General features: G+C 40.8%; 1 protein-coding gene across 1 annotated transcript in view; it reads right to left on the bottom strand.

Moving 5' to 3' along the window:
- Window positions 1-26,742, bottom strand: part of TIAM2 (TIAM Rac1 associated GEF 2) — a 166,538-nt gene that overhangs the window by 83,777 nt on the left and 56,019 nt on the right. The window contains 2 exon segments of the mRNA XM_066314420.1: window positions 1,953-3,155; window positions 4,200-4,311. Of these exon segments, the coding sequence (XP_066170517.1) occupies window positions 1,953-3,149 (1,197 nt within the window). The 5' untranslated portion in view covers window positions 3,150-3,155; window positions 4,200-4,311.

Here is a 26,742-nt window from a genome sequence, read left to right as displayed (position 1 = left end):
CCTGTTAAGAGCCCTATAAGCATTACCAAACTACAACCCAGCAACCCCTAGAAGAGACGGCAGGTCACTCAAAGTGTGAAAGATGGAAAAGAACCAATAAAGCCACACAAGGAACTGCAAAACTACAAAGCATTCACTACCTCCCTCTTACCCTTCCTGTTGCTGGATATTGGCCTGATTAAAATCAGTGACTAACCATTTCCTATGCCTTTTTCTAAGAAACCACCATTTTTGGAGCTAGGGCTGTTTTCCTTCTACCAGAATCTGATTCAAGCTTGATGCAATCTCACCAGCCAAATTTCCTTGCTGTGTCTGAAGTCAGTTCACTGCACAGCGAATTCAAAACAGCTATGAATCGCGCACCACAAATGCCATTCTGAAAATGTCATAAGTAAGTAATACATACTAAAGGTCTGGGATGCAGAAATCATATGTAAAGCCTGGCAGTAAAAACCAGAACAGCTACAGATGTTGAAATCAGTAAAGAATCCTGAAACACAGCATTGAGGCTCTTCAGTGATTCCAGGTTTTTTTGCCCTCTCTTTCATAGCTGAATAAGAAGGTGAAAAGACGGCATCTGATAAAGTACATGAGCACCAACTCACAAAAGAAGTGATTCAAATAAACAGCTTTCATTTTCATTTCCCAGTTCTGTAGCCCCCAGCTACGACACACACCAGCAAACCTTACACTGAGCTCATTTCTGAGCCTAAGGGTCTGTCAGAGTTTTACACTGTAAAGACAGATGCACATGATTAAGCACAAGACCTGTCTGAATTTCCAGCACAGGAGACAGCATTTGCTCTATGTGCCACATAAAGCATGTGTTATGCTCTTTTGCTTAGCTGCTGCCTAAATTGCAGAAGTGGGCGTGTGCCCTTCGCTCTCTGCTAACTTCTGAAGTGGCCAGCACATCAATGTTGCTGAAAGGGAGCATCCTTCATTTAGGGAAGCAGAGTGACTGTTCCTGTATGAGAAACACCAGGGAAGATCCAGGGAGTGGGGCAGGGGGGGGGGGGGGGGGGGGGGGGGGGGCTCAGTGATGGGGGAAAGAAAGAAAAAACCCAAAAATTCAAACCAAATCCAAAAACAGTCTCATCTCAGCTTGCAAACTCACACACAGAGACCAGGCACAGCCTGGTATTTAAAGAGCCAATTCTGGGGCCTGCAGCTGGAGACGAGAATTTCATTCCTGACCACAGGCATCCTAAATTCCTATTAATGGGATTAGTCTTAAATTCTTCTAAAGAAACATCCTTTCCCTCCCTCTTGCTCTCCCCTCCCATCTCCTTCTTCACACTACCATCTCCCAGTGAGCCAGATGGCAACTCAAGTTTCTCCATCTGGTGAACCAAGCTGATACATAGGAAGGAGAAGGTTGCTCCATGTGATGCCTTCAGAGGTGGTGGAGGCAGAACCAGCACCTCTGGTCAATACAGCTGCTTGCCTTGTTACAAATGGACCAAAAAGTGAGTGGTGAAGCCAGTAAAACAGACAGGGAACATCTGCAAAGATAGTTACAATGCCCTCCTTCTACTGCCCCTTCCACACTCTTCAGATCATATATGCTAATTCATAGCATATAGAGAGAGAGGTTGTATTTTCAAACTTGAAATAAAAAAGAAGGTTTAAACTCCAAGTCACTTTTCAAGTACTGCAACAATTTCAAGGGCAAATTCACAGGGCTATTAGGCTGCAAAGATTAGTGTTAACTTAGAAGGTGACAAAATAGGAAAATAGGAAGGGCAAATTTACACAAAATAATGTGTATCTTTTTTTGCTGCTAACATTTCAGACAGCATCAGGGATGTAAAACTTCTCAAAATTCCACAAAGTACTAAACGATAGAAGCAAGTAATTAACCTGCGAAAAAGACAAATATCACGCAATCACTATGCTTATAAGAGGAATATAAAACCAACTTTCATACACTTAGATTGGTTTGTACATACCTGCAACTTCCTTTTCTTCCTTGAAAGACTTCCTGTCCAGTCACTGATGCGTCGCATTCGGTTCTTTAATGTATCCTTCTTGGATGCATCCTCACCAAGGGGCTTAGACTTTCTGCACGGGAGGGTGTAGGAGGTGTAATGTGCAGGACTTCCCTGCTCTACCCTGGAGGGAACATCAATGTCTGAGGCAAATGAGACACGGTTGCTTAGGCTACCAGGAGTGTCAATATACTCATCAGATAGCCTGATCCCAGGTGGAGGAGTGCTTTCCAAATTTGTATCCTTATAGAGATCACGGAGTGAGGAAAGAGATGAACTTTGGTTGAATGACTTCTTGTTGTCGCTTGCTGGGAAACTGGCATGAATGCTTGTATCTGGAGTGCTCCTGGTCAAATAGGAACCATCCAGCTCATTGATATCCCCAGCATTTCCCCAGAGGGAGTCATACCATGAAGACTCAGAGCTGAGGGAGCTTCCTTTACTAGACCGAAGCCTTGAGTCGGTAGGTGACAGACGATGGCTTGAAGAGCAGTCTGCACTGGAGTTCCTCCTGACATCAAGCAGGTTACTTGGCTTAGATTCCAAGGCAGGGGAATACCTCAGCAACTGCACTGGCCCACTGGACTCCTCGGCTGGTACCTTGCTGTTGTTGCTGTTGTGGAACTCGACCCTCAAGCAACCGTCCAGCTTCCCCAGAGTTTTAATGAGAACTTTTGGACTCCTCCTGTTCTCTGATGGGGAGGTTGATGCAAGACTCTCATTCTTTCCATAGCAATTTAAGATGTGGCCATTGCATTCTCGAGAGGCAGCATGATTACTTCCAGCTTGGAGGCCAATATAGTGAAATCCATTCTCCGGCAAAAACATCGCGTTATTCCCTTGGCAGTAGTCCCCTGAGGCATTTGTCCTGTGTTTGGCATGGATGTTGCTTTTGGAGACCTTCATCACAGTGTCACCAAGTCTAGAGGAATAAGGCTGACTACTCTTGAAGTGTGAAAGGCAGCTTCTGGCAAGGGACCTTGATTTGTAGTTTGAGCCACTGCTGGTATGTCCCCATCCATGCATAGAGCAAGACTTTTCATCTTTAGCATGAATGCTGCGAATTTTCAGAGAGCAAGGCTTCTGCTTGGCACCAGCTGTAGTAGCAGCATGATTTTTTGATCCCTGAAGACTGTATTGGCTTTCTGAATTCCCCATTTTCCACTAAATTAAGAAGAGTTTCATTAGAAACAATGGCTAAAAGACAGAGCAAAAAGTAACAGGCCATTTTTACCCTCCACACAGGAAAACGCCTATTTAAAAAAATGATATGAAACAATTGTTTCAAAAAAAGCCATTAAATAGCCATGTACAACATTAAATTCATAACTGAACTTATTTTAGGGGCAAGCTAGGAAAGACTATTTTCTCTATAGTTCATTACCCCTCTGTTATAAAGCTGGAATCTAACTCCATTGAAATCATGTCAACACCATCCTCCACCCACACCCTTGGCAACGTCCTTTTCTTATAACTTACAAAATCTCTGGCTCCCAAGAACAATGGCATAATGAAAGGGAGACAGCAAGATAATCATAACTTAGATGTAAAGTGAACTGTACTTTCAGAGAAATCCCTTCTGCCAGCAGACAAGCCCACTGCAGTTTCAGCTTGACTGATTTCTGTGCAACCAAGTGTTGCCTCAATAAAATGTTCAGTAAACCCCAGCTATGTGTTTAAATGGAGCTAATCTAGAGAAAAAAAAATCAGAAAAAAATTTACTTGGTTAGCAAACAGCCTCATCTTCCACTACAGCACAGAACTGCATTATGTTCTTTCATCACAGCACAGTTCGATAGTTTGCTTAGTAAAATGCTCTTCCATTTTTCACAGTGTTTGCAGTGAATAGCACACACTGGAGCAGTTAAATTGCCCCACTGAGGTGACTGAAGATTTCAAACCTACATAAACTGCACCCCAAAGAAAAAAAGGCAGTTTTGTTCTTTTTGTTGCTCGGAATGAATCTCCAGTGTTTGTAATGTACAGAAACAACACCAAATGCTTTTCCCATCAGCGCTATGCTTCTTTACACATCGGATCTCAGACTATCACCCGGAGGAGGATACACTGCTGCCTCGTTAAAAATTTGTCAAAATAAGCCATTGTGAAACCATAATCTTATCTTCTAGAGTTTCTGTGTTTTAACATCCCTACTTCAAGCCCTTATCACTTTAAGATTAAAAGTACAGTATAAAAGAAAGAGCAAACCTGTAGGAGCGCTCTCAAACACGGGCACGGTTAGCAGTCAGCATAATCTGCATTGTCCTCATGGCCAGCCACTACGCTTGCCAAAACCAGAACCAAGTTGCATACAGCCCTCCTAGAAAACACCAGAAAGACAAAAAAAAAAAAGGTTTTCAGTCAAATACAGCTTGCAGTTTACTCCAACTGTATGTAAAGTGAATAAAAAAGAAAAAAAATTGAAAGTTACAAATTAAGAGAAGTTTGATGAAAGGGATTCCTGGACTTTAGACATACATTTTAATAAGCATACTTTAACAACTGACATTGAATTAGTAGAAATAAATCATTGAGTAAATGTTTCATTTTCTCTCCTCTTTGTTAGTCCCTCTCTCCTCTCACTGACAAGTCAGGACAAACTTTTACCCCTCTCCAGTCTTCCTTTCGGAGAACCAGTTACAGTTCACAGTATTGTGCAGTGGTCCACTACAATGTGGACCGGATTGATCAGAGCAATGTCCCACAGCATCTGTTTATCTTTCCCCATGCCTGGATTCCAACCACGACCTTTGCAGTGAAAGGCCATCATGTAATTCACTCCAGAACCCACCCAATAACCTCCCTCTTTAGATTTGTTCTGATTTTAAGTTAATCTGCTAGTAAAACAAGGAAAAGGCTGCACCAAGCATTGTGCAGACCCAGAGGTAACAAGACCCAAGCTCTTCCGAACCCACTGAAAGTATTGGCTCTACACTTAGCACACAAAGACCACAACTCAAAGCAAAAGGTCCAAATCTGGATCTCACAGAACAACCAGCAGTCCAGGGATTGAAGCACTCCATAGTAAAGAAGCAGCACAAGATGTTAGACTAATTTTGGAACACAGAGTTAAGTTAGAAACCCTTCTTAACACACCACCACCAAAATTTTTCCTTCCTGCCTAAATTCCGTGGCTACCATTCATGATTTTCAGCTGAATAGCTACTTGATTTAAACATGCTGGGTTTTACTCTCGTTGACTTTTTTGTGGCTATTTACTGTATAAGTACCTTGAAAGAGTTTGAATTAATTCATCGGTATGTAGCTAACCTTACCAAAAACAAAGGTAAAGGTTGCCAAGTAGAACTAAAAACAGTCTTAAGAGCAAGCCTAGAAAAATGATAGCAAATAAATCACTTAGAAGAGACAGATCATGATAGAGATGCTACAGACCTATAAACATGAATTAATGCCTGTTATCACAAAGATATCTGATAAAACAGATAAGACACAGAAATTTCATCTTACACTCAAAGAAGAAAAAAATCAGTAATTTTCTTACTCTTTCTAACAATTTGGAAGTTTGCTATTCATGATGCCCTTGCCTGTGCAGGTTTTGCCTATGCTGCTAAGTGCACTCCTCAGTGTGAACAGCTTTTAAAGTGTCATATGCAACTTGGATTGAACAAAAAGACTATTGATTCAAGGTCAGCAGAAGACAACACACAAACTTCCTAAGCTCCAAGTGCCTGAACAAATTGCCAACACCCAGCAGTATTGTCTTCCTATATCCAAGAAGCAGAGACCACAAACAAGCAATGAGTTTACATTCAGAATTCCTCATGTGGGAGCAGAAAGTATATTCAATAACACAGCTTTGGGGGGTTTATATCTATTCAAAAGGAAACACTGAACTCAATTTGTCTAAAGAAACACGCAAAAAGACCATCTGGTATCCATAGTGATTGTGCAATGGTTAGGTAATCCTTTTAACAGAGTAGGTAGTGAGCAAGCTGCTGTCATGAGCCTCAAAGACAGACATTCAATTCATCAAGGCTTGAGCCGTGGCTACCAGGGTCCATTGCACGTCTCCAATACACAGGCCACACAATGGGTGAGGGAATAAATTTATTTCAGGGTACAGTGTCTACAAAACAGTGTCTCAGTCTGTGCAGGAATCAGTCTGCACTACAGCAGAACAGTCAATAAATTCCATAGAAATAGCCCCAAGGGATTTTTCTCAGCATCCCAGCCATTCAGAAAGCTACGACAGGCTCAACATCTGTGCTACTGCTGCAATAACCCATCAGGGCATCTCTGAGGCTGCACAAAGACCATCACCCTGGAAATCAGCTGTCATGCCCTTCTCTTGCCTCACACTTGTGTGAAGCAATTTCATTTCTGTTACTTCCAATTAGTAGAGGAAGAGCAGAGCAAGTCAGCTTATGCCCAAAGGCTGCATGATATAGGGTGGTGGTCATGGAGAAACTCTGGCTGTGCTCACTCCAAATACTCAAGTTTTACACTATTTGATCTGTAGAAGCCCTGGAAATTACAGTGCAGGGGACAGAGTTCGGCTTCAGCTGCATTTCTCATAGCAATCCACTGCTGTAGATGTGCTTCTTTCATTTCCTATGCAGAGAGATGAATACTTCTTGTAAGCAAAACCAGTTTCTATGAATATTTTCAGCAATTATAATCAGCATAATTAGAAAGCAGCTCACCGTGCCTGAAGATGACTATTAAGAGTTTATTTACTTTCAATTATAACCACATTTCCTAAAAAAGAAGTTTTCAATCTTCACCCTGGTTCCCCTTGACACATTCAAAAAAAACCCAGCTAGGCAAACATACTAATCCGGGAACCCCACCATCCCCACCACACCCAAACATTAACACCAGTCATAACCCTAGAGCTAAAAATATATTTCCCCACCTTGGGGCTTCTCCACATAAACTTCTAGACTTTTTCACTTCACAACACAAACACACAAGCTCAGGAGCTGTTTTGGAGAAGTGCCTGCCTCCTCTATTCCCTTATTATTACCGCCACAGCTGGACTGCTTTACGAATGCTGGAGGAGAAAATTACTTTCTTTAAGGTGAACACAAGTACAAGTAGTGCTCAGCAATTGCAGGGGTGCTTTTCCTCTCCAGTCTTCATCTCTCAAAGGTTTCCAAACTTCACTCACTAACCATATTTCAAGCAAAACTGAATCATAATAATAATATTCCAGTACTAGGTTTGCTTATGAGATATAACAAGGAATTATTGTGTTATCAATTGGTGGGAGATCTGAGTCAAGGGAGACAGGCTCTCGTCTGCTATAGCACAAGCACATACCAAACATGATTTTGCTACTGTCAGCCATCTGCTTCCCATACAGTCACTCTAACTGGGCTGAGACTCTCTAAAGCTACAGGTCAGAAAATGGCAAGCTTCCAGATGGAAAGCCATCAGTAGGCTCAATGCTCCACAACTGCAGTCAGCATCAGACAGTAGCCATAAAACACAAGAGGCTGTGGTAGCATTGTCCTAGAGAGGTTCAGCAGATTTGCTTGACTGGGACTGTCTCTGTCCCACCACCTAGGATGTTGAAAGATCTCAACTCAAGTCAACCCTAGCAATGTTAAACTTTAGTCTAGATCACAAAGTTAACCCTCATGAGACAAACACACGTATCAAAGCTAAGTTTCTGATGTATTTTGATGCCTTTTTTCCTCTGGGTGGCTGGTGAAAACAAATCTTCACTGGCAGATAAAAATAGGTGGCCTACAAAGCACTTACTCCCGCTGAAGCTTCTCCAAAAATCTACTGAAGAGTTATAGGGAAGCTGAGTTTCACTTTACTAAACAAAGCTGTGCCAGAGTGGCAAAAACAGTATTAAAAAAAAAAAAAAAAAAAAAAAAAAAAAAAAAAAAAAAAACCACCAAAAAACAGTATGGATGAGTACAGATGAGGCTAACATCATGCCATCAAATTGGCACCACTGAGTGCTCATTAGAAAATGCAGAATTCATAAGAGTCTTCAGTGTTACCAAGAACAAAACTCGCCATGCACAGCAGAAGAGATTAAATTTAAAACCTCCTATCATTAAAAAGGAAAAAGCATTTAAAAAGAGAGCTAGATTAAGAGCTAAAAAATAGGTAAGACCCAGAGCTAGCTAGGTCTTTATAGTCTCGTCCCTATAAAAAAAGATTCTACATAGAATCACAAAACACTTAAGGTTGGAAACTGTCTCTAAGATCACCTTAACCCAGCACTGCCAAGTTCACCACTTATCCACAGTGTCACATCCACATGCCTTTTGAACCCTTCCAGGAATGGTGATTCCACCATTGCCCTGGGCAGCCTATTCCGACGCCTGACTACCCTTTCATGTGAAGATTTATTATTTATTCTAATATCTAATATAAATCTCCCCCAGCACAACTTGAGGCCATTTCCCTTGGTCCTGTCACTTGTTACCTGGGAGACAAGAGCAACCTCCATCTTCTCAGTTCTCCACAATGACACAGCAGGATGCAGTTTTAACTTTTTAAGAAAATCTTTCCGTGAGGAAAGAAAGAAATAAACTAACTAAGTATTTTATTTTTACTTACAGCTTAAGCAGCAAGCACATATCACAAACTCATCAGACTTTCTTCGCTAACAGGAGGACTCTCACCTGCACCAGTGCAGTTCTTTTCAAGACAGGATAGGACCAATCCTGGAATACCTGCCACTGGGCAGCCCCTCACAGCCATCTACCCAAACAGAAGCATTTGCCAAAGAAAGGCAGAGCTTCAACTCACTCTGCAGTGATAAAAATCTTATACAAAGCACCTCTGAAAGCAGAGTATATCCCATCAACTACTCTCTAGCAGTGAAGCAAGAGGAGTCACATGCTTTCTGCTGTGTTTAAAACCCTCATTTCTACAAGGGCAGGTAAGAGCTCTGGGCCACAGAGTGGGGCCAGTGTGGTCACTTCTGGATGTGCACACAGAGCAGGGAGAAAAGGCAGCACCAGGGTCCTTACACAGGCAGCTGCCCTCAGTGCACAGCTCCTAAAGGCACCCCAGGAGACTGTCATCAGAACTAGAGCAGCTGCGACAATGGAGAATCTGAAACTATTTCAGAACAATATAAAACAAAACAGAAAATCCCCTGACTTACAAGAAATTACCAATTTGTTTTCCTTTCTTTTAGCGGACCAAGTTAGAAATGTTGTAGGGTTTGCTGTACAGCAATTACACTGGTAGGTTTTTACATCAGGAAAAGCTTTTTGTGTTATTCTTTGTTTGTTTGAATTGCCTGAGCAAATCCTGTATTTCCTTTTAAACAACTTTTACATCCTCTTTCACCTAAAGGTTAAAACACTGTCCATTTTAAATGGCTTATAAAACCTTTGAGATTGTATATAACTAGCTTCCAGATATTAATGTGTTAATAAGTTTTCCAAAGAATCACTGTGCTTTGTGAATTTTTACATGGATACAGAATTACAGGTTTGAAGCTTTAATTAACTTTTAATCTACTTTGGATTTTAATATGGAAGTAATACAGAGTGCTAGAATGTGAATCTGCCCTCCCCTTCCTGCATGGCAGTGTATGGACGGATATGTGAAATTAATGAGGGGAGCAGGTTAGCACAACACTGTAGCTGGATTAAATGTGCAGTTTCTTACTGGAAACAATTTACTGTATTTTTTCAAACTACGCACTTTGGTCACATGCTTCCACAAATCAGAAGCAGATTTCTTATTCCTGCAATCTCAATCACATTCCTATTATAAAAATATACCATAATAATTATGCCATGGTATTCTTGGCAGAATATTTTGCATTATATACCACTGTATTCAAAGAATGAATAACCAAAACACCACAAGTATGCCTGTATTTAAAAAAAAATAGGACTATTTTGCCTTAAAAATCTAATTTGAAGCCAGAATTCCTCACTCACTCATTAGTCTCTGTAGAGTTCTACTCTCCTGTATTAGGAACTGCTTGGTAGCTTACACATCAAACTAAAGTAAATTGTTTTTCTCATTAAACATCAGTAGCCTTTATGACCCCAGACACTTCTTTTCTTGTTGTGAATCATACCTACATTGCAGATGGGCTTCTAATTCTACAGTTTAAGCAAGAAAAGGACACTCTTCTTTTCTGGTTTCTACTCTTAAAATAATATTAATTCCAATAGATCTACAGTGCTTCACATCTATATTCCATCAGAATTAAACATCCTGTACCACGGACATGAGCCCTTCTTTTGCTCAGCCCATCACTCTAGGTCCAGGACACTGGAAGCTTTATTGAATTAGGCTTTATAGCTTTCAAGTTAGTGCAATAGGAGAGGTTGAATCAAGCCTGAAGATCCTTATCATATTACACCAGTGCTGATACAGTCTAAATCTCTAGGGGCTTATTTTTCTTTGGCAGGAAAAACAAATTTCACCATTTGTAAATGTTATTGAATTTATACACAATGGCTGAAGTGCACATCCATTTAAATAAAAGCCATTAAGCTTGTTTAAAAAAAAAAAAAAGAAAAAGAAAAAAAAAAAGAACCCACCATGAAAGCCAGCTAACATCTTGGCTTAATGTAGTAGCTGCAGTAGTTAAAGAGTTGATATGTCTAAAGGTTTATTTCGTGCCCTCGGAGGGGAAATTAACTCAGTGATCTGAAAGACTTCTCCACCAACTTGGGTTGTAAGCACACTGTCAGGTCCTGGGGCAGAGTTATACGGTGCTTTCAGGGGATCAAAGCCTGAGGCTGGGTGGGGAGGATGATGCACCTGAAAGGAGCCAAGACACTCCAAACGGGATCCTGGGCTCCAGCATCGCTTTCCAGCACTTTGGAGACTGAGCACAAGTCTGCAGGCTTTGCTAAGACAAACGCCTGAAGAGGTCTCTGCCTCAGCCCTCTTTCTTTTTGGTAACACCAGGAGGGGAGACTTGGGCTTTCAAACTGGGATTCCCAGTTCTCCACCAGGAACATTTGCCCTCCTCCTTTCTTGTCTGTTTCAGCAGCAACCAGTTCATGCTATCAAATACAACCACAGTCAGCAGGGAGCTATGGGGATATTCTCTCACACATATCCCTGCAAAACTGTAGGTGCCAAAACATCAGCTTTGGAGAAGATAGGATAAAGTTTATTTTTGGATTAGGACACAGTTCACAACACCATCAGCAGCCACATAGACCCTACCAAAGAAGAGAAGCAAAGGGCAGAAAGGAAGAACAATCCGAGACAGGAACATTAACACATTCTGTCCACAAAGACTCTCTGGCATAACACATTCCAAGTCTATTGGAACAACTCTTAACTTATGGCATCAGAGAAAAACCTCCTTTAGGAACTGGCAGAACACAGAGTGTTTTAGGCTGACGGACAGGGGCTGGGGTGGCTGCAAAACTCCCTGCATGTCACCTATCACACAGTCTGCTCTACACGCAGAAGGGGGAAACCAGGCCACAATTGGCATAGTCTTTTCTACTTCTCAGTTTACACATTCATAAATACCTGAGGGTGTCAATTCCAAAGTAAATGCTTTCCTACCTTCAGCCCTGGGACTTCCTGAAGAGGACAGAGGATCTGGGAGCTAGACACCAAAAGTAAACTTGAGACACAGTCCCTTGGAAAATTGAAAGCAGACCCTGATTTTTGCATGCCAAGAGCTCTACAGCAGTAACACAGTTTAAGGCTTCCTTCCCTGTACCCCTGTAGTACCAGCATGTTACTCACACATTAAAAGAACAAAAAGAGTACACTGAGGATTAGGTTTCCTCACTAAAAAAATTGCTTTCTAGCTTCACAGCTACAGAGTGCCCTATTCAGAGTCCATTGTCCCATGATACATGGATGCCCCTTTCCCACTGAAGGTGATCAGATACAAAAATTCCAGCTCTTGCCTCTAAATTGTAACTTACTATACATTATAAAACTTTATCAAATCATCCACCCTAAAGAGAAACAGATGCATGATTTCCAGAATGAAGTCACCAGTGTACAAAATTAACTCAGTGACCACATCAGCAGCAAGCACAAACAAAGTTGCAAACTCAGATTGCTTTGCAAAAACAATTCATCACCGCTCTGAAAACAAAAAAATAAAAAACAAAAACAAAAACAAAAAAAAAAAAAACAAAAAACAAAAAACAAAAAAAAAAAAAAAAAAAGGAAACCAAAGGGGCAAAGGCACTTCTCCATTTTTGGGGTATTTTCCACATTTTTATTTTGTCTGCCACGGAACATAGCATTTTCACTATTTGTGTACAATTATATATTAAAAATGTACGTAGAAAGATCAAAACCTGTGCTGGAACTACCTCTGGCAGATGCAGAAGCTTTGGTTTTCCATACCATCCCAGCTCAGCAGAGGTAGTAGTGTTGACCCAAACTTTTTCCTCTAACACTACACAAACATTACAGCGTTGCTTGGGTACACTATTTATTGTAAGTCACTCTAACTATTACTGAGAATAGATGGAATAATTAAAGAAAAAAAAAATCAGAGGGATTATTCAATTCACTGCATTGGAAGAGTCACTTTAACATAACAGAAGCCATAGCACCGTTAATCACACTTTCTCATGCTTTGCCTTAAAAAAAAAATCCAGCCCTATCATAGCAGAGATGTAAAATGCTTACAGCAGTGGCTTATTTAGCAATTCAGGCAATAGAGTCTGAGAGATGACCACCAAGAACTGTTTTCTGGAAGAAAACCATTCACCTTGTGCGCAGCCACCCACGGCAGAGGCGGCAGAGGGGCTGCGAGTCCTGGCACGGCAGCAGCCCGCTCTGCCCTCCGCTTTCAGAGGCTTCCCAAGTCCTTTCCCCGCTTTTCCTTCAGCGCTCCAGCTCTGGCCGGCAGCCGGAGAGCAGAGAACTGACTGCTCTCCCCCAGCATCTCCGTCCCGGTCCCCAGCCCCGCTTACCTTCCCCAGGGCGCTGCCCGCAGCCTCCCGGCTGCCCCGAGACTGCCGCGGGGAGAGGGACACGCAGACACAGCCTCCCACTGCCCCGGGCATGCCAGGAAACTGTGCCTAACACTTCAGAACGCACAGCCGTCGGGAACTAAAAACAGATCCTGCGCGAGGCTGGATGTATTTTTGTCTGCAGGCTACACACCCTCCTCCCGTTCAATTTTTTCCATTGGTGGAACAGCAGGATGCAGGCTTAACCAGAGGGTGGTTTTCCACGGGCCGCCTGGAACGATTATGCGGGCCGGCCCGCCGCGATGCCGGGCAGCCGCCGGGGAATACACCGTGACTGAGCTCTTGTCTGACCCCACATTCCTGAGCCTCCAGGCTGCTTCCACAGGAAAGCTGCTTGGAAATCTGCTGAATTGCAAGGCGTTTGCCTGCCTGAAGGTAGCTCCAGGGTCTCCTCCTCTTTTCATTTATTTTTTTTTTCTTTCTTTCTTTTTCTTTCTTTCTTTCCTGTCTTTTGTGGGTTTTTTCCCCCTTGGCTTTTTTTCTTTTTTTCCCTAAGGTTGTTAGTTGGAAGTAGGTAACCCTAACACCCTTGAGTGAGACACCCTGGCAAAAATGTAATTCCTCAAACCATCGCAGGAATGTTGTAGTCACAAAAACACACTCTTAGGAGCAGCTCTCAGTTGTGTTTAGCAACCCTGTGCAACAGCATCACGGATACAACCACGAATTCTTGACGCTCTCTTCCTTGCCACTTTCTTTTGTCAGATATTTACACTTTCCCATGGAAAGAATTACCTTCCCCAGTAAATTTTTAATAACCAGTTTTTAATAACTGACCTTAGACAAAATGTGTCTCTTCACATGCAAATAGCATCACCCAAGTTTCAACACACAGAGCCAGGCTATTAATGTGTAGCTAGGTGCATGAACAATTGCTTTATTATCAGAAAAGCTCCAAACTTCATTGATTGCAGCAGCAGTTGGTGAACAAACTCGGCCAAAAAACAATGCCTTTATTCAAATATTCTAATAAAATTGCAGAGTTACATTCAAGTGCCAAGTGTGAAAATGCAGCCAAGTTACACTGCAGATGACGTGTTCATTTGAAAAGAAATACATGAACACTATAATAAAAAGCTTTAGCAACCCACAAAAGCCCCAGATCAGTATGTAGGTCCACAAAAATGAAATAATGATTTGCACAGCAACAGAGGAATTGCCACCTAAAAGTGGACCCCTGTTTCACTGTGTCCATTATTGAGACTCACCATAGAGAAAACTCCAGAACCTAGCAGCTTTGAAGTAATTTGGAACAAAACTCTATTTGATCTCCAAAACCCAGTTATAACCAACTCATCCACTGGAAAAAACTTGGATCTCTTCTCAAACTTCGCAGGTTAACAATATTATCACTGAATACACTCTCCTCATCACGACAATGGTCAAATCCTTCCTTGAATTCTACTGACCTCCATTACGTTTTCCATACGTGTGTTTCATAGGCCAGTTTTTGTAAAACCTAATAGAGGTTTTACGTGACTTATGCTCATACTCCTAAATTCTACAACTGAAAATAGGTCTGCAGGCTTCACATTTGCTTGCTCTGGTAAAAACTTTTGGTGCAAAGCAGACTATTATCTTCTTCATGTTCCTGGTACAATTACATTCTTTTCACTTAGCATTGCTCTGGTCCAATTATTTCACTAACAGGACAGATCCAGCTCCCGGGATTAACATGGAAGGAAGGACAGCTCACAAGCCAAAGTACCAGGTCTCTCTCAGGAGAAACACCTGGCCCTTGGTCCTATCCCCTTTCTCACAGAGTACAGCATTTCCCCCTTGAGTCCATCTCTTAGGTCACTAACAAAACCATGTTCAAATGATTCCTTAGATAAAATTACTACCCAACCAGTTCAGAAGCCTTCCATCATCAGCTATTCTGTTGAATTTATCTATCGTAAAAGATGAATGTTCAAAAAGCTAAATACTATTCCCAAAGATGTCTCTCCAGCACCCTTTTCAAAAAAGTGATTCTTCCTTAACTCAATGAAATATACCTAGACTAACACAACCTAGGACTCAGCTGAATCACATTAATGCCTCACAATCTTTCAGCAACAGGTAATAAGGCTGTCCTTTCCCTTCCACTTCCATTTGCAGAGGGTTACCCTCAAATGTCAACGCATATTCCTGCTATCAGTACAAAATGCTCAATCCTGTACTTTCATCTTCTTGAAGTTCACTGCATGTGATCATTGCAGTCCTAGGGGTCATTCAGCTACTTACCACATTATTTCTAACCTACCTGTGTATTCACTATCCCTTCCACTCTTTATCAGCCTGTTCCATCAATGCATTCCCTCTCTTTATGACAAGGCAAACAACATTCATTAAATTTGGTCTTAAGACTCCAGTTGATACCCCAAGTTCATCTTCAAATAAGTTTTATTTTCAAAATTTCACCTCCAATATACCTAATTACTCTGAGCACACAGACATTGCATGTTAAAGGCATAACTGACTTCTACGTGACCTATGTGGTACAGTCTAGCTTGCGGGTTACAAGATGAGGGTCTTGACGTATTACACTCCCCAAACTAGCTCTCCACATCCAGCTTGCCCCCTTTTCTCACCTGCTGCCTTGCCATTATCGACGTGGGGCAACTTGATAATGAAATATTCTATGGAGATCAACAAATAGTAGACATGCCCCATGGTGAAAACAATAGACGAATCTCTCACTACTATGAGAAGTATTTATGCACCTCACAATCCTCCACAAAAGTATTATCATCAACATTGCTGGCAAAGGGAAGGGTGTCATTATCCTTATTTTCTAAAGAGCTGCTAGGTCACATAGGAAATTAAGGGGTATTTCAGTACAGCAAGAGGAAACCCCCTAGCTTGTGTTAATGCATGTCTCTGGTAGTTTAATGGCTCTTAATGCCTCTGTTTTGCAATAAAAACAAACTGCTGTTTGTGCAAAGAAGTCCATAATGGAACTAAAACCAAAGTTGTATGTATTAATTTCGAGAATTCATTTGTCTCCATCTATAAAGATGTTTCAAAGCCACTTAATTTTATAGATGAAGAGAAATGAATCCTCAAAATTAATTACAGGTATTTAAACCTTTTATATAATTTTTACACTCCAAAATCTTAGATTTTACTTCAAAAGTTCCAAGACATCCCAATGTCATCACAATTTTGTTTGCTAAGCAATGGAAATCCATGAAGAAAAAGAGAGAAAAGGCACTATCCCCAGCATTCTTGTTGAGACAATGACACGCCTCGTTCCGTAAAGTCAGCCTACTTTTATATACATATGACACACATATAAAATACCTTTTCCAAGGCACAGTCCAGGGTGTTTCTGAAATGCCATTTTGCCTCTTGACCTCTCCTGCAAGGCTCACCTGACATTGATGCAGCTGAGCTGTGTGAAAATCCCTGATCCATAAGGTCCCCCAACTAATACTCAACAGATGGGTGCTGGATGAGCACATGTGGAAAGATATCAGTGTCTTGCCAATCATGGCTTAACCACAGATTGTTACAGTACACAGATGTGCACAGCGCCTTCCCATGAAATCGAAAACAGGTTCCCATGCTCCCTGAAACAGAATCTATGTAGGAATTAAAGAATTTTGAAGTAGGAAATTTGGTTCTCATATCAGAAACCTCTAGTGGAGCTCTCAAGAAATCTGGGAAGATACGATATACTACATGTAACTAATGCTAAAAAATAATCGCATGTTGTTGTCAATAGGATAATAACCAAAGATGAGTTTCAAAGCCTTGCTGATCTCATGACTGAAACATCTGAATCATGCAACATCTGCTAAAGAAATATTCTCATTAAACCCTACTTAAGATCCATTCCTGGTATCTTTGGCCTTGAAGCGGAACCGCACAAGAAACACGGTGGTCTCCCATTCAACCAGTGGTGAAGGCAAACCTTACACCACATTAAATTCTTCCATAAAAACATCAGATCATTTTCTGAGAACTCAACCTCCAGCAATCCAGTGCTCACACACTTGACTTTCCGGTCTCATCTCAAAATGTTTATCAGATGCAACACGACAAAAAACAATTGAAGTCATTCATTACTTAATTCTGATTCAGAGGAGTTTGGGAAAAGAGTAAACAGAAGCCTGTGTGTTAGCCCATTCCTGCTCACCAGAAAGCCTGCCATTTCACTTACTGAATGAGATCACCCACACAAGTCTAACAGCTCTGGCTAGAGGTCAGAATAGATGTTGAGCAATGAAAACATGATGTACATAAGCACAGTTTTATATCTTAGTTATCACAGAGACTTACAATGCCCTAAGTGCCTACTACTTTTCTGTCAGTCTCCTGTTGTCCCTGTGAAATGCTGCGATGAAAGAGATCAAAGGGATCCTCCCCCTCCCCACCTCCCTGTGGTGTCAGTGTTCCAGTGCCCAGCTCTCCAGAGAAGAGGGGCTTGCTGTACCAACACTCTCCACACACACCTTGTGTCCAAAACAGTGCGAATCCACTGCCGTTTAAGAGATGCAATAAAACACATTTGATCTTATAGCACGATGCAATTTTTCCTTTATTTTTATGTTGCATGGTTCTTTTAGCACTGCTGTAGACAAGGGTTTACTATTTGTGGTTATGATCTATTTTCAAGTCTCACAGAGAATAGTTAGGGAATAGAAGTGCCCCTAGTTACTGTCTTATTCCTTTCAGTATAATTAAATTAAGAAAGATAAAGCATGATCACATGCATGACCACATCATAGGCAAAGGCACATGGCATGAGCATTACTGAAAAATGCCAAGAGAGGAGAGAAAAAAAAAATTAACTATGCAGCCACAAATTCAACAACTAAGCATGCCGGATTCAAGAAGCCTGGCATGCAATGACCTACCAGCAATCCTGCACTTGGGACTGGTTTGGATATAGCTAATTTTCTTCATAGTAGCCCCTATGGTGCTCTGTATTCATTGTATTTGTGACCAAAACAGTGGTGATAGCACATGGCTGTTTACACTGTTGCTGAACAGTGGCTGCACAGCATCAAGGATTTCTGTTTTCTTACCCCATCTTGCCAGGGAGCAGGATGGGGTGGGCAAGATGACACAGCTGGACAGCTGATCCAAACAGACCACATAATCCCACACCATATAATGTCATGCTCAGTAATAAAAATGAGGGGTTGTTTTGACAGGGTTGTCATTGCAACATATGAGATCAACAAGGCCCTCACAATGGTTAACCCCTGAGACAAAGGTTTCCCTCAGAAGCAGTGGTACCCACATTAACAGAGAGGCTTGTCCTGCACAACCTCTAAGGGTCACACTTTTTAATAGTCTTCTGTTCTTTAAAACTAACTAAATTTTGAGAAAAAAAAAAAAAAAGTGAGAAACACTGATACCAAGATCAGAACCTTTCCTTAACAGCACTTGCTACATACCACTATTGGTATATTGCTGCAGAACTGATGCATCTTTTTTGGCAAGCACTCTACTTAAACAATACCCTTTTTCAATATCCAATGAACAGTAACAAATTTGAGTTAGCCAAATAATTTTAATTAAATAGATATTTATATCTTCCAAGCTATAATTAAAAGCTCTTTTACTGCAATAGATACATGTAAAAAGGTTCTCAATTTAGAACAGTTAATTTGAGGGAACAAAAATCTAAACCTTGGACAAATCTCATAAAAATATGACTGCAAAGGTTTTTGGAATACATTTTGTTACAAAATGAGAACTGAAGCCTTCACACATCCCATTTAAAAAAAAAATTGCCCATTAAACGTGTAAGAATATTTGAAGGTGGAGTCATTTGTCACGAGAATATACTAGGAGGTCTTACAACATAAATATTTACAAAGCACACAGGTTATTTCCCATTGCATTACTACCACTGCTTGTTCCATTAACTGATCCAACAGACCAGCTAATTGCTTGTGCAAAATTGACTATTTGCTGTCATCCATTCAAGACAGAAGCACAAACAGTTGCCAGGGGGTAGGAAGCTTTAAGGGGTTATTTCCTAATCAAATCTATTAAATAAATATTGTATCATTTTTCTTTAGAATACTGATCATGGGTTCATCAATTAAGTTAGAAAAATGTGCAGACATAAATAAATGTCACAGAAGGATAAGTATGGCGAAGTTTCTAAGAAAATTGTGTCAAAACACTGTTTACTTCAATAACATGAACTGAAAGGCATATAAAACAGATTGTTTCATAATGAATTTCAACTAAAGTAGTCCTGTGTATGTGTATGATTTTATAGGATGTCTCAAGACAAGAATGTTTCCCCAGAAGTTTCTGATCCTAGGGTTAGATGAGTATACAGCAATTTCTGCTTAACAATACCTCTAATCATTTTGTTTGTAGAGAATCACTTCAAAATGCAAAATAAGAAATTAACATAACAGAAGGAATATTTTAAAAAGTCAAATTTGGGATGGGGATGTTGTTTACCTTCTTTGTTTGTTTGGGGGTTTTTTTGAGTCTTGATTGTGGTTTCTCATTATAGCTAGCTGGCAAACACACTAAAAGTGGTAAATGGCAATATTAGCAGCTTATTATAATATCATTAAATTAACTAAAAGAAATACTAGGGTATAAAAACTAGATGAAGTCTGGCTAACATGTGTTGCTTACACCCACATGCACTGCCTCAACAGAGCACACAAATCCTGCAAAGCTATTTGCCCGAAGCAGAGTGAACAATGAGAACAAGTTCAACATCTGCCAGGGTGTCCAACTGCTCACAACCATTTTTCTGGTCAGAGGGGGCATTGTTTAAGTTGACAGGTTCCTAATGGCCTGAATTATTTAGCAATTCTCAAAAGACTCTTTCTAGTCATTAGAGAGGAAAATGCGAACCACCCCAGCCAGCGTTCCCTTGCTCCCCGGGAACCGATCATGCTAATTGAGGAGAACATCACAATGTGTCCCATTTTAATCACATGAGTTAAGCAGGCAAGAGGCTTCTATCATCCCCACCCTACACCGAAAGACGGAGGGCGCCAGCCCCCACAATAACATGCACCTCAGTTTAGCATCATCTCGATGTTTTTTAAAGCCTTCAGTCTGAACAAAGAGGGTATGTGTTGCTGCTAAGCACTACACCCGCCGAACCAAGTAGAGAAATAAAATACATTAAAGAGAAAATTGAAACACACAGTTTGCAGTCGGAATGCTAAGTGAGCAGCAGTAAGCATCTCAACATATGGGAAGTTAGGGGGAGGCAAAATAGCTGTTTGTTGATTTTTTTTCATTTCATCTACCATATGATTAGATGACAGGTATCAACAAAACAGAGTAGCAGCACAGAGGTTACAGACGAGTAACTCAGAGCTAAAATACCAGATCTCTCAAACATATTCCCACCACTAACATACATAGAAATGAAGGGGAACGCTACTACTAGCAGTAGCTTTACCTATGATGGATTATTTCTCAGTCAATTAGGAACAATCAAACATGCTCTGCAGCAGCAATTATCTCACCTAATCCTAGCCTTTCTCAGCACGGGAAAAAAATGCGAGTCTTAAAATCAACAGGACTGTCTTATTTTCTTCACAGTCTCCAAAAAGTTGGAATTTCTTCAAAACCTAAGATCTGAATAGAGTTCCTCACGTAAACTTTGTAAGGAATGTTAGTGCAGTAATTAGGAATGTCTGCATTAGACCTCTTTTACCAAAACACAGACCATGTGTGAGAAGAAAGAGATTTACAAATGCATTCAAAAGCTATAAGGGAAGATATGTAAATATTTGGTAAACTACCATTTGGAACACAACAGCTATAGAGAACTGCCAATTTGATGGAAGGACAAATGGAAGGGGAACACTTCCAAATTAATATTATTACTTCTGTTCTTCAGCAACCAGAATATGAATAAGAGACAGCAAAAATTAATTACCTTTACGCATATAATAGAAGTTCAGGAAATCCTTTCTTATTCTTTAATGAGATGCTACAAAGATAAGCGTTTCAATTAATGTGATCAAAAAGTAAGCCACCAGTTTACTTACAAAATCTTTATTTTGTCATCTGCATATAAACATTTCCAGAAGCAGAAGATTAAGTCAGCGAGCTAAATGGAAAAACATAAAATCTTCTGCTGGCATGACATTGTGATTAAATAACTAACTCAAAGCCCAAAAAAGCAGAGAGACAACATGATGCTGGCCTATTCAGCCATAAAATTCATTTCCAATAACCACATTTCAGCATGTAGCTTAGATCATACATAGCATCTTCCTATTTGAGAGCGTGCAAGATTGATTGTTACAGGCTCAATTGTCCCATACACAGGCAAGCAACATGCAAAGGAATGATTAAATCAGCAAGATTCCCCCACTGAGCCTCCTACACGGGCTTACACTAAGGCAAGGAGAGGTGGGGTCTCTCCCAAGAAACAAAAGCAGAGGATTATGTGAGAAACCCAAGACCATCTGCACAAAGTCATGTGGCCAGGGATTTCCTCTTCCCCTTGCTGTGTGCTGGGCATCCTTTCCCACTTCCAGTCTGATCTGCAGGGTGGGCAGCAGAGCTGGACTTAATTCCCAGCTCAGAGACAAAAGAGAATCAGGGACCAGGGGTTTCGGAGGCCCTCTTTGCCCATACTTACTGCCTCCCAAGCTAAGCCACTTAGGGAGGTAATCCTTAATACCCCAATGTGCAGAAGTTCATAATGTCTGGGTCATTGTAAAGTTCTGCATACCCTCGTCCCAGCCCAGCCCCTCTCACATTCCCGAGAGCGGAGTCAGCCAGGCACGGCCACCCTGCTCCCCCCCAGGCACACAGCAGAGGGCTTTTCCGTGCAGCCTTGCTTGGAAAGACACAAGCCTTTCCCCATGTGCAGCCCAGTTTCACGTGAATTAACAAGCCCGGCATCAGCATGTTGTGTTTTCTATTTGCTCTAACTAATTTAAGTTCCTTTCTCCTTGCCTGAGGTAGAAAGATCAGGGAAGGAAAGAAAAATGCTCTTGACCTCAACAGGATATCTTGTTAGGTTATGGCAGCCTCAAAGACTCTTTCCTGGCATCTGAGAAGGGGGTTACAACTAACATTCCTGTTGTTTCACTTTTTCCATGAGGCCCAGAAGGTAATTCTATAGCATTTTTCCAAATATAATGAAACATTAACTCTATTTGCAGTAAAGGCAACTCACAAAACAATGTTTGGATGCTCTTTGATTTCAGTATCCCTAAGCAACGTGCTGCAGCAGATCTGTTTTTCCAAAGTGCTCAACACTTTCTAAACAACACTCATGCTGTGTGAACAGTCTACTGTGTGGCAGCAGTTTCTGACTCCTGACTGCTCTCTCCCGCTTTATCAAGCTGCCTTTTCAGCTTCCTGAAATATTATTGTTGACATAATGGCATTGTTAAGATAGACCCCAATCCAAGCCAACCACAAGATAAAAGACTTTTCTGGGCTTTGGATCACGGCAAAAGCAGTGAAAGTACCCAGAGGAAGAAGTCCCTGCTTTTCATTTCAGAATAGTCCTTAAAATATGCCTCATTCCAGGTATTTAATTCTTGACCTTATAGCAGGCTGCTAAGGTAAACTGAGGCAATATATTGAAACATATCCCCCATCTTAAATCCAGATTATTACACCTTTAAAATCTCAGATTTGCAGAAAAAATTAAGTAAATTTTAAAAAACTAAGAAAAGATTACATTAAGCAAACTGTCACCTTGTTTAACTATGCTAAATACAGTAAAAGAATACTTTTCACTGAATACACTCACTACATATTGAGTTTATCAATGCTGGCATTAGTTTTGCAATACACATGAGACAGTCTGCAACCTCTTCTTGCAGGATGTATTTGTGAAATGCAAGATGACCACAGGACCACCCCCGGGAAATCCTTAGCTCCTCTCTATTCATCAAAAATATTAAGCAGTCATTACCTTCCAGGTCCAATTAAATCTTGTTAAATACCCCCCAGAGATATATGTATAAATTGGTCAACCTTCCAATGCAAGATTCATGTCTGGACCTAGATTTTGAACAATATTCAAAAACAAGGAATGTCTGGATCTCAATCTTCACTGTGTCTGGAACAAATCAAATGTGTAGATTGAACTTCAGCTCTGCATTTCCAAAGTGCTTCCAGCATAATATTTTTATCTGGTCAAATCACTATTTTTAGTAAGTGGAGATAGTAAAAAGTTTTTTAAAATCATGTGTTTAATAAAGTAATTTTCTTGATATGTGAAATTGGTAGAGGGGGGGAAGTCCATATAAAATCCTACAACATGTTTTGGTATTGTAATGGTAACTTACCATTTTTCATTTTTTCCACAACAAACTTCTTCAGCTGACAACTCTGAATTTGATAAATGAACACATACACAGAGAAAAAAAATGCAGAGCACCTCATTTTCCATGTGGTGGTCTGTATTTGCAATGTGAAGATGAATTGTCATAGCTCAATGTCCCTGACAGACAGCAAGCCCTCTGTAGTGGGGACACTTTTTGGCCCAACAGCATCTGAAGAACTGAGCAAAACTACAATAGTGTGACAACAGTACAGTGCTTTTAATATGCCTTGTCAGTCCCAGTTATAAAGCTCAACATGAACAAAAGGGAAAACTCAGCAGTGACCCTTGCAGAGACTCCAAATACTTTTGAGTTTGTTCCTTGTTACTTTTCAAGGCACACGCAAATAATTTCAACTATGAACAAATCCTATACTAGGACATGAGAATGGTCAATTAGCCAATGGTCATGCCTCACTGTAAAAAGTTTTTCCTGATCTTCAGAGAGAACCTCCTGTGGCTTCAGGTTGGCTCTGGTCCTGATGCCAGGAATCACTGAAAAAAGCCTGACTGCATCTTCTCTGTACCCTTCCCTCAGGTATTTCTACATGTCAGTGAGATCTCCCTGAGCCTTCTCTTCTCCAGACTGAACAATCCCAGTTCTCAGCCTTTCCTCATCCAAAAGGTGTTGCAGTCCATCATCCTTATGGCTCTTCATCAGACTCTTCCCAGAGCCTTCATTTCTCTTTTGTACTGGGGGGCCCAAATGTGAACACAGTATCTCAGATGTGGCCTCACCAGAGTTTAGAGACAGAAAAGCAGGAGAACGGCTGGTCTGGTGTTTTGCCAGGGGAAGGTGGGGGGAGGGGAGGTGGTATTTGTTGAGGGTTTTTTGGGTTTTTTGTGGTTTTTCTTTTGCTACCATCACTTAAAAAATTGTTACTGCAGAAGAGGTGAGGTTCAGAACTACTTACACAAACATGCAAGAGAAGGAGGGGAACCAAAAACTCATCTCCACACTTTCTGGCAGCAGCGGCTAAGAAGCCCCTTAAGCCAAATGCCTTCCACGGTTTGCTAGCCACAGACTGGTGAGAAAACGAAGATGCCAACCAGTGGCATGGCAGGAGTCTGATTAGAGCTTTCTGGCAAAAGCTGAGCTGACAAGCTCCCCACAAGGCCAGAGCCCCTCTGCCTTGGCATGGAGAGAAGCCCAGCATCACTAAAAACCAGAGCTAGTAAATGGAGCTCATTGGTTCACCCATTTAGTGCTCTTTATCATGCCTGCTTCCTACAGATTTCTGTGATGGCCACTATAGATGGTGAAAGAAAGCAGCTGCTTTATTTACATCCTTTGGCTGGAAGAGGCAAAATGTCTTTCCTTGGCTCTGAAATACAAGGAATTACAAACAAACACAAATGGATGCATGTGCATTTTCTAGGGATAGAATTACAAGTCAAACTTTGCTCCCATGAAGGAGATCCATCTCCCTTTTAAGCAGTCTCTATAGAAAACTCTCTTATTCCACAAGTACAGGCTTAGCATCAAATTTGACCCATTACAGCATGTAGCATTTTTCCCCTGCTTTGTACCAAAATAAACCAATGCACAAGACAGAAGGATCTTGAAAGATGTTCCCTGCTTCTATCACTTTTTGTTCAAGAATGGAGTGCAAACAGCAGATCTGGTCATGCCTCTGTCATTCATGCTTACTGGTAGAGGAAATAAGAAACAATTATGATAAAGTTTGTCTCAAGTACAATCGGCAGGGAGAGCAGTCTTACTAAAATACTGGAAGTTGTTTTAATTAAACACCTGAGTTCAGAGCACTGACTCAGAGGATGGCATTTCTGGCAAGTGTACAACACGGACTAAGTGTTGTTGCTCTGGGAAACAAAGTTTCTTATGACTCCAGAAATACCATTTACTATCCTGGAAATGCAATTTCCATGGAGAAAAGCACTGTGTGGCTCTTTGGCTATGCACTGATTTATATTTAGAACTATCAATTTTCCCTTTCCCTCTGTATTATTGCATTTCTCATACTACACCAAGCTTAATGTAGGTACTCTTAGGAAGCCCATAAACAGCAATTTTCTTCCTGTACTTGGCTTGTACTGCTCAGCCATTGTGCTGCTTTTTTCCTCTCCCCTCCCCAGGGACTAGAATCACCAGGTTCTTTCACTTTCTCTTATAATACCCATCTTGCTCAATATTGTTTGCTCTGGTTCATATTGTTATTTTGTACTCTATGAGGTGATGTAGCCATTCAGGATCCAAATGAGGTGGCAGATGAAACAGTAACTTTATCCTGCAAGCTCCCGGTCTGCGGCAGAACTGGGGGTGGCTAAGACAGTGAAAAGATCAACCTCTTCTCAGGAAAACTAAATGCAAAACCTTATGAATTCGTATTTGACTGACTTTAAACCATGAAGTCATACATAACATTTTCCTTTTAAATTAATATTAGGTTATTTTTTTAAAGGAGAAAACAAACAAACAAATACCTAACTTTTGTACTATTTTAAAACAAATTGGCTGGTAACACCTTTAAGTCCAGCTGCAGGACAAACAAAGAAAACCCCAACAATGCCAGACTGTCATCCCCACATCAGGAGTAACTTCAGTGAAATCAATGCAATTACTCTGAAGAAAAGAGGGAAACGTTGGAAAAAAGGACAACCAAGCTGTTCTGCTGAGTTTAATTCACCTATTTCACAGTTTCATCTGTTTCTCTTTCTCTGGATATCAGATGAAGACTGAACCTGTGACCACCCATGAACACAGGATAACTGAGAAACTTGCATTTCAAGAATACATTGAAGATCTTCATGACTTACGTAACTTAGTTACATTATTCACCATTGCCCTTTTTTTCCTTCCAAAAAACGGTCACACCAGATTTTTCTGAAGACAATGAAGGCTATGTGAAGTGATGGACTATAAGATCCCTTTTTTTTTTTTTTTGCTAGAGCATTCAATCTTCAAGCTGTCTCTGTCCCTTTAGAAAACACTGTGTAAAGCTGACAAGTGGGAAAACAAAAACAAAACATTTCACTTACAGAGGATTAATCCAACAGGAACTTCATGAACTGAACAAATTGAAACTGTGGCAACCCCCCACTCATCCCAAATAAAACCCCACAACAAATGACAAAAGTATTGAAATTGTCTCATTTTCTCACTAAGATTGCCTGAAACCAGATGGGGTTTCCCAAAGACATATGGTCCTACTTATATTAAAGTAAAATTCAGATCTGATAATTTTAATCTTTCATAACTAATCCTATTTGCCTAACCAAGAGTTAAAATAACTAGCAGAGCTCTCTTTTCTCTGCTGGTTCAATGGGAGGCATCTACTCTGCTTTTCCTTGCTTTAAGCCCTCAAGATAAGCAGTTCTTAAGGGGCACAAGGCATTACCCGACAGATTGTATAACTTAAATATTCTTCTTCCTCCAGCTTTTGGGAGAAAATTTCTCCATTTTACTTTATCCTGAGAAGTCCCTTGAGAGAATGCATCCCTGGGTTTGGGGGGTTTTCTTTTGCGGTTTTTTTGGTTAGTTGGTTGTTTTTTGGCTTTTTGGTTTGACTTTTTTTTCAAAAGC

The sequence above is a fragment of the Sylvia atricapilla genome, chromosome 3 (genome assembly GCF_009819655.1).
Source record: "Sylvia atricapilla isolate bSylAtr1 chromosome 3, bSylAtr1.pri, whole genome shotgun sequence".
Taxonomy (NCBI): domain Eukaryota; kingdom Metazoa; phylum Chordata; class Aves; order Passeriformes; family Sylviidae; genus Sylvia; species Sylvia atricapilla.
Note: the sequence above shows the minus strand (reverse complement) of the source record. Positions and strands in the feature narration are given on the sequence as shown.